The sequence below is a fragment of the Rosa chinensis genome, chromosome 6 (assembly GCF_002994745.2).
Source record: "Rosa chinensis cultivar Old Blush chromosome 6, RchiOBHm-V2, whole genome shotgun sequence".
NCBI lineage: Eukaryota > Viridiplantae > Streptophyta > Magnoliopsida > Rosales > Rosaceae > Rosa > Rosa chinensis.
Genome location: NC_037093.1, coordinates 39217627 through 39225561, shown reverse-complemented (window position 1 = coordinate 39225561; position 7935 = coordinate 39217627). Strand labels below are relative to the sequence as shown.

Genomic DNA, 7935 nt, shown 5'->3' with positions numbered 1-7935 from the left:
CTCTAGTTTTATTTTTATTTTTTATAAATTAGATAGAGGATTAAACGATATTCGTTCTTCTGTGACAGTCGATTTGGGGTGACTGGCACCTACCCACAATCTCGAAAGAAAGGGGGCCATGCATCTAATTATATTTAGTTAGATAGGTCATAGGACAAAGAAAATAACTAAACTCTAAATGTATGTTTCAACTTCAATGCGCATTATTTTTTTAAATTTGATTTATAAACATTGAGCTTCATTGGAATAAAAGTTAAAAATTGCCTAGCTATATCTAATTTTTAGACAATTTAACTGAAAATAGTCGTTATTGTTTCAAATGCTTAACCATGTGTTGTATTTACTCATGAACGTGCAGGGATATAGTTTGTAAAAAATAGGGCGTCAATCTCAATCCTCTTAAAGAGTTACAAAAAACTTTAAAAAAAAAAAAGGAAAAAGATCTTTAGTTAATTAATTAATTATTGAGTGAGCTCCACGGTATGATGCTACGTAAATTATTCCACATTTTGGTACGTACATACGTGTACTCCACTTATATAAAATCCCTTCAACTATCCATGAAAATTCATGTTCAAGGAAACCCATTTCCCATATGTCAACTTCTCACATGGCTGCTTCCGATGCCGGGAAGAAAGACAAATATCGTTCTTACTTGCATGGCGATGGAGAAAAGAACACACAATGGAGATTTGGTGCCCCTCCTAACTACGATATTGTTAACAAGCTCTTCGAAGAAGGCAGAACCAAGGTCTCTCTCTCTCTCTCTCTCTCTCTCTCTCTCTCTCTCTCTCTCTCACACACACACACACAGAAATGGACGGTTATCTGTTTATACAATATCTGATCAAAGTAGCTAATGATTTGTTAATCAATATTTAAAGATATGGCCACCTGGGTCACTGGAAGAAACGGTACAGAACCTTTTGAAGACTTACGAAATGGAGATCTTCCACAAAGCAAACCCCGAGGACTTCAAATCAATTGATCCAAAAAAGTATACTCTCAGCCTGAATGGTATACATATTTCTCTCTTATTGTTTCTGAATTTGCATCACTCGATCTTTTATATTAATTCCAATACACTCATATACTATACAGGTAGGGAAGCATTGAGTTTGGAAGGTATTAAGAAACTGGGTGGAGGCTATAATCCGCTGCTGCAAAGCTCTATGCCTGAGGAGTTTCAGATCTACAAACCTGCTGAGGAAACAGCAGAGTCATCCCATAAGGTTTTCACCACTACTTTCCCACGTGGATTTGCGATAGAAGTCGTTGAAGTCTATTCCGGTCCACCCTCGATAGCCTACAAGTTCAGGCACTGGGCTTACATGGAAGGTCCGTTCAAAGGGCATGCCCCTACTGGAGAGTTGGTTCAATTCTATGGCATCGCTATTTTTGGGGTATGTATGCTCTAAGTTTTTTACGGTCTATATAAGTGCTTGTTGACTTTATCTCAAATACCTATTAGTTCATTTTCGGCCGACTCGATTATCAGGTGGATGAGCAGATGAGAGTCACAAAGGTGGAGTTCTTTTACGATCCTGCAGAACTTCTTGGAGGACTAATGAAGGGTGCCAAAATTGAAAATTACGATGGAGATGCTGCAACGACAAGTAGTTGCCCTGTCCTCAGGAACACGGGGTAGGATAGATCTGGAGACTAGAGGATGAGTGCTACAAATACCTTGTTCGAGAGGACTAGTTTGAATAAATTGTAGCAATATGGAGGCCATGTTATGGAAAAACAACGACAAAATCAACACCATCTGATGCAATAAACACGAATAGTTATAAAATGTTTGATTTAATAAAACTATATATTTAATTATTCACTACTAATTTTTTTTTCAATCTAATTAAATAATAATTATTGTCATCCATGAGTCAAATTTAAGACCTCTCATTTACAAAGAATTTATTAAACAATTTACAATGCCAACGACTAATATTTATAAATTAAGATTGAATTTCATTGGAATTCATTCATAAGCTATTCCATACTAATGGGCTGGGCTGAGACACTGATCAGTTTCGTAAGTCCTGTTGAGTTGAGGTAGTAGGTTTGCTTTGACCCTGATAGTGTAGGGAAATCTCCCTCTTACCTAAACTTTTTTTTAATCAAAAAAAAAACTTCACTAGCTTTCTCATTGTTTGTGCACAGAGAATACTGGGTGTTATATTAGTGGTTGGCATTGTAAATTGTTTCATGTGGATAAAGTTTTTGAGAAAGTTAGTGTACTGCTGATGTTGAAATTTTGTCTGGGTTTGGATCAACTATTATTTCTTAAGGTGGATGTCAATTTTTTATAAGAAATTGTGAAGTTCTAGAGTATAAGCTTTTGGCTTGGGCCGTAAACCTCTCCCAGTGCACGAGGCTAGGGTGGTGCCAACCCTTGATTTCTTTATTCGGTTGGTTGCTCCTCCTCAGTAGCTTTAGGCATTGTTATTATTATTTTTTTTTTTGGGATCTAGTGGTGTTAGCGTTTGCTTGCCAGAGGTTATTAGGTTTAATAGGGTTAATCAAGCCTCCGATTTTGTTGCAATGGCTATAAATCTTTTCCTTCACATTCTTAGTAGTTGGCTATCATCGTTTTATTCACTAGGGCAATGATCTTGTTCTGCCGCCGCATGTCAGATTCCATGAAATCTGAGTTCGTTGACATCACCTCACCAAATGAGATATGAGATTTCCTTAAAGATCACTATGACCATCAGAAAATCATCTGGCTGCAAGAAACTCTCCATGATTGGCTTAATCTGTGCCTCCAGGAATTCAGGACCGTTACAGAATATAACGTGAAAGTCTGCAGGATTCGTGCTCTTCTCTAGTATTGTGGCGAACAATTGACTAACACTGACTTATTGGAGAAGACGTAGACCACATTTCTTAGCTCGGATAACCTACTCCAGAAGCAGTACTGTTAACCAAGTTCACCAAATTTTCCGAGCTCATCACCCAGTACTATTGCAAAGGAAATTCTATTTCCAGAGGCTAATGCTGCTTGTGGACCTCGTCTACGACTTGAGAATCAAGATAAGGCTAGTCGTCCTATCAACCTCATAACTGCCGAGTGTCGTGCTCGTTTGGCCAAGTGAGGTTTGGGCTTTCGTCCAAACCGAGGACCTTTGGCTCCAAGCAAATCAAGACTACCTAGAGAAAGGAACAACAAGAAGGACAGTCATCCCAAAGCAAGCGATGATAGTCTTGAGCCCAATCTCTACAATCGTTGTGATGAATCATTGGCAACGAACTTGCCGTGCTTTTGCACGATAAGTTCAAAGTTATCGTCTCTAATGGAGTTTTCTTTTAGCTTGTGTTAAATTCAAATTTGATATGTGACATGGCAATCTTCTTTTTTGCCTAATATTACTCCAACCGATATGTCAAAATTGTATGTTAATTTAATATATCTTATTCTATTTATTTTGTTTTTCTCAGTATAACTAATTTTTATAAAAAAAAAATAAAAAACAGATCTCATCCTCATCCCTTTCTCTGCTTCTTCTGTTTCTTTCAACATCTTCCCTCTTCAGTGAACCCTTAAATGCTCCAGCTAATGCCTCACCAACTTCAACCTCATTACCATAAAGATGTGCACAATCTACGTGTGGGTAACCTACTGATAATGCTGTTTTCACAGCTTGAACACAAAGGTCTCCACCACTCTGCCATGTCCCAAGTCCAATGGCTGGAATTTTACCTCATGTGTTCAACACAAAGTAATTCCTTGGTAATCCTACCTTTCCTTTCATTCCCTCAAGCCTAAAAACCACATAGCTAGATTCTAAACAACCCAGAAACACAAAATCAACAGGCGACAATATAACACAAACCCAATTCTGGTCTATGAGCACCAAGCAAATTATATAAACCCAAAATCTCAAAAATGGGGACAAGTTTAAAAAGTAAAACACATACCCAATTCACCAAATACAAAAAGCTGAGAAACCCAACTCCTAGAAAATCAAAAGCAGCACTTCCAGGCGAAAAAGCTACAAACTTTGACAACAAAAATAACACCTTCTGTTTGTCAAAATGACTCAATGAGATCTCTTTCAACTTGACAAGCAATAAAACAAAGCCAATTCTTTACGTTCTTCTTTACTCTACTCTTTGTTTATGTAATCAAGTGGTACCCAACTAATCTTCCCAAATTATTGATCAATCAAAGCCCAGATCAAGCAAAATCTACTCGATTCTCAGTTTTATGCTCTACGCCTTCACGAATTCCAGATCTCAAATTGCCATTCCATCAAAGCCATCAAGGTTTTTTATGAGTTGCTTTGGTCTGGATAGGGGAGAGAGAGAGAGAGAGAGAGAGAGAGAGAGAGAGAGAGAGAGAGAGAGAGAGAATAAAAAAAATAAAAGACAAAGAGAGATGGGGCTGTCAAATTTGATAGAGGAAGGCTCAATGTCAAATCCACGTGTGTATGACCTATGGGTTGGAGGAGTATTTCATGACCTATGGGTTGGAGGAGTATTTCATCAGTCATTTGTTACCGTTTTGCCCTCCACGTGGATTTGACCAATCTGTTGGAGATGGTCAAAGGAAAATAAAAAGATGAGAACCGGATGTCTTTCTCAACCCTATGTGACAAGCTTTTATAGGGTTTAACTCGTAGCACTGTCTATGGCGGTCTAATCTCATAATATTGTCTTATACGCAATACCTTGAAGCCTGTGTCAAAGTCTCCTTCAACACGGTGTTAGTTTTTCAAGCATATCATCCTTAGTTGTTCTTTAACCATCAACTGCGAATCTTAACCCTAGGCTTTGCCAATCAAGGTTTGGGGACATCTTGTGGCACTTTGCTTTGCGCCCACATCATGGTCTTCTTTACATTGCTCGTAGGCGGGGACATGGTTCTCTTATCTTACGGCCTAAAAGGGGTCGCCTGAAATTCTTTGCTCCCACTACTCTTATGGATATTTTCAGTGGCCATTGTTCAAAGAAGCATCTTTTCCATCGATATTTTGATTTTCATGGTTTCATCAGATTTGTTAGTAGCTCCTGGTCTCAAGAGTAACCGGGTAGAGTGCTAACAATTTTTGTAGTAATGTTTAAAGCTGAAGTTGAAGTGATTAAACCTGATAATGTCATAAGTGAACGCAAACCCATCAACATATTCATTTTTGGCAACATTCTCTCCCTCTCTCTCTCTCTCTCTCTCTCTCTCTCTCTCTCTCTATATATATATATATATATATATATATATATATATATATGGTAGCTCAAATTTGGATAAATTGACATTTTTTCAGAAAAATTAAAAAAAAAAACTGAAAGATTAAAGAAAAACAAAAGAAATAAAAAACACAGACCAATTCTTCGTTTGCATATAGAAATTTCGTTTAAAAATAATGGTATAGCGCTAGTTGGGGTTGAATGTTCTTACGTGTATATACTCCTACTCTTCCTGGTCACATAATGTAATTAATAGTCAAATAAAATATTTTAATATGAAGTTAAGGATTAGTCTGGGAGCTATAAGTAGTTTGGATGATAGTGGATTTGTTGGAATGAGGTCTAGGAGTGGGTGGAGGATACGTACAAACCATCAAATTAATTAAAATCAAATCAAAATTGTTTTGTGCATTAAAATATAAACAGTACGCGACATATTATTCGTCAGGTGTGATGTATATCACTACTTAGATAGTTGATATACATCCACTTTTTGTAACTAATTAAAACTGGAAAGTTAATCATTCTGCAGATCCAATTACTATATATATATATATATATATATATATATTTGTGCTGCTAAGGAGGTCAGTTCCTTAGCTAAGGAACAGATTTCCATATTTTAACCACTTTTCGATCATATATTCACATCTTAACTATTTAGTTTTTAGCTCTTAATGTATGGATCACTTATGCAAATTTTTAACCAAATTGAAGTTCGTTAAGGCGTCCAAAACTGCAATTTATAATTATGATTTAATCGAGTTCGATACTGTCACGATTATCAATTTGGCTGAAAATTTACAGAAGTGATCTATATATTATAACCTAAAAACAGAATTGTTAAGATATAAATATGTGATCTAAAAGTGGTCAAAATATGAAAATCCGTTCCTTAGCTCAGGAACGGACCTCCTTAGGAGAGCAAGATTTTATATATATATCAAAGAAATTTAGAAAAAAAATTAATTGTTGATGTTCAACTTTTTAGGTTAACTCAATTGAGAAAATGTGGGAAATAGAAAAATTAGAGGTTTGATACTATCAAATGAAACCAGGAACGTGTCCACTTTTATGTCTACAAGTCAATCTTTATTTTCAGCAATGATGTCATATATGTACCGTACACTTCTATAAAATGCCGTCAACTATACCATGAAAACTCATATTCAAGGAACCAATTTGGCGCATGTCTACTTCCAACATGGAAGCTTCAGGTGTTGATCAGCGAGACAAGTATCGCTCTTACATGTATGGAGATGGAGAGAGGAACACACAATGGAGAGCTGGTGCCCCTCCTAACTACGATGTTGTTAACAAGCTCTTTGAAGAAGGCAGAACCAAGGTTCTCTAGCTCTCTCTCTCTCTCTCTCTCTCAAAATATATAGCTAATGAATTGTGCATTAATAACTGAAGATATGGCCAACTGGGTCACTGGAAGAAAGAGTTCAGAACCTTTTGAAGACATACGAGATGGAGATTTCCCACAAAGCAAACCCTCAGGACTTCAAATCTATTGATCCAGAAAAGTTCACTTTCGTCCAGAATGGTATATATATTTCTGTTTTTCCTTGTTTCTACTTGAATAATTATCTTTTGATGAAACATATACGTTAATTTACATACATATATACTCTGCAGGGAAAGAACCACTGACTATTGAAGATATTACTAAAATGGGTGGAGTCTATAATGTAGATCTGCAAAGCTCTCTACCTGAGGAGTTTCAGATCTACAAACCAGCAGAGGAAACAGCAGAATCGTCTCATAAGCTTTTCACCACTACTTTTCCACGTGGATTTGCAATCGAGGTCCTTGAGGTCTATTCCGGTCCGCCGGTGATAGCCTACAAGTTCAGGCACTGGTCTTACATGGAAGGTCCTTTCAAAGGGTATGCCCCTACTGGAGAATTGGTTCAATTCTTTGGCATTGCAATTTTCAGGGTTCGTATGTTCTTAATTTTCTCTGTATTTAATTGAATGTAGAAATAATTTCTCGATCTCTAGTTCTCTACTTGATTGCTAATTTTTAGTTGACTCGACCGGGTTTCAGGTGGATGAGCAGATGAGAATTGTAAAGGTGGAGTTCTTTTACGATCCTGCAGAACTTCTTGGAGGGCTGACGAAGGGTGCCAAAATTGAAAACTGTGGTGGGAATGGTGCAACCAAAAGTAGCTGCCCTATCCTTAGGAACAAATAAGTGCTATAAATACCTTATATAGGTGCAGCTTACATAAAAATGTAGGCTTGTTCAAAATAAAAATAAAATGTAGTATTGGCCCACAAAAATAATGTAGTAGCATTGAGCCATTGAGGCCATCGTATGGATGGACAAGAATTACACGATAAAGTTATGATTATTAAATATTGGATTTATCGGAGTATATCATTTGATAAACTATCAGTCAGAATATTATTCCAATAGAAAAATTCAAATTGGTCTCACTATGATTTGTTTATCATTAATCAAACTTAATTAATTTGGGCGGTTTATACTTAGGTCAGCTAAAAGAACTCTAACGAAAGCTTAACTTGAAATGATGAACAAGTAAAAATCAAATTACAAAGAAATACAAGTTATAAATAAAATTATTTTTGATGATCTTATTATTTTTTAAGCCATCATATTTTTCTTTTCCTCATACGAGTTGCCAGCAGTGGAGCTGTTCAAGGGCCTGGACCCTACAGTGGCCTTGGCATCCCCCACCATTTATGAAGCCTGCTAGTTAGCTTCTTCCAACTAAGCAAT

The 7935-nt window shown here is 36.6% G+C and overlaps 2 protein-coding genes across 2 annotated transcripts; both read left to right on the top strand.

The window, feature by feature from the left end:
- Positions 1 to 558: 558 nt before the first annotated feature.
- On the top strand, positions 559 to 1834 carry LOC112168992 (pathogen-related protein). Its single transcript, XM_024305930.2, has 4 exons — positions 559 to 751; positions 885 to 1017; positions 1102 to 1403; positions 1499 to 1834. Exons 1-4 carry the CDS (start codon positions 596 to 598, stop codon positions 1646 to 1648), a joined length of 741 nt encoding a protein of 246 aa, XP_024161698.1. The 5' UTR covers positions 559 to 595; the 3' UTR covers positions 1649 to 1834.
- Positions 1835 to 6349: 4515 nt separating this feature from the next.
- Positions 6350 to 7570, top strand: LOC121048761 (pathogen-related protein-like). Its single transcript, XM_024307674.2, has 4 exons — positions 6350 to 6532; positions 6604 to 6736; positions 6829 to 7130; positions 7240 to 7570. Exons 1-4 carry the CDS (start codon positions 6377 to 6379, stop codon positions 7384 to 7386), a joined length of 738 nt encoding a protein of 245 aa, XP_024163442.1. The 5' UTR covers positions 6350 to 6376; the 3' UTR covers positions 7387 to 7570.
- The last annotated feature ends 365 nt before the right edge of the window (positions 7571 to 7935 follow it).

Bases quoted from the DNA above. Each gene is read 5' to 3' on its own strand.
- LOC112168992 (XM_024305930.2), top strand. From the start codon at position 596: ATGTCAACTTCTCACATGGCTGCTTCCGATGCCGGGAAGAAAGACAAA. The intron at 752-884 runs GTCTCTCTCTCT...CAATATTTAAAG, and splicing joins TCGAAGAAGGCAGAACCAAG to ATATGGCCACCTGGGTCACT. The intron at 1,404-1,498 runs GTATGTATGCTC...CTCGATTATCAG, and splicing joins ATGGCATCGCTATTTTTGGG to GTGGATGAGCAGATGAGAGT.
- LOC121048761 (XM_024307674.2), top strand. From the start codon at position 6,377: ATGTCTACTTCCAACATGGAAGCTTCAGGTGTTGATCAGCGAGACAAG. The intron at 6,533-6,603 runs GTTCTCTAGCTC...TAATAACTGAAG, and splicing joins TTGAAGAAGGCAGAACCAAG to ATATGGCCAACTGGGTCACT. The intron at 6,737-6,828 runs GTATATATATTT...TATACTCTGCAG, and splicing joins GTTCACTTTCGTCCAGAATG to GGAAAGAACCACTGACTATT.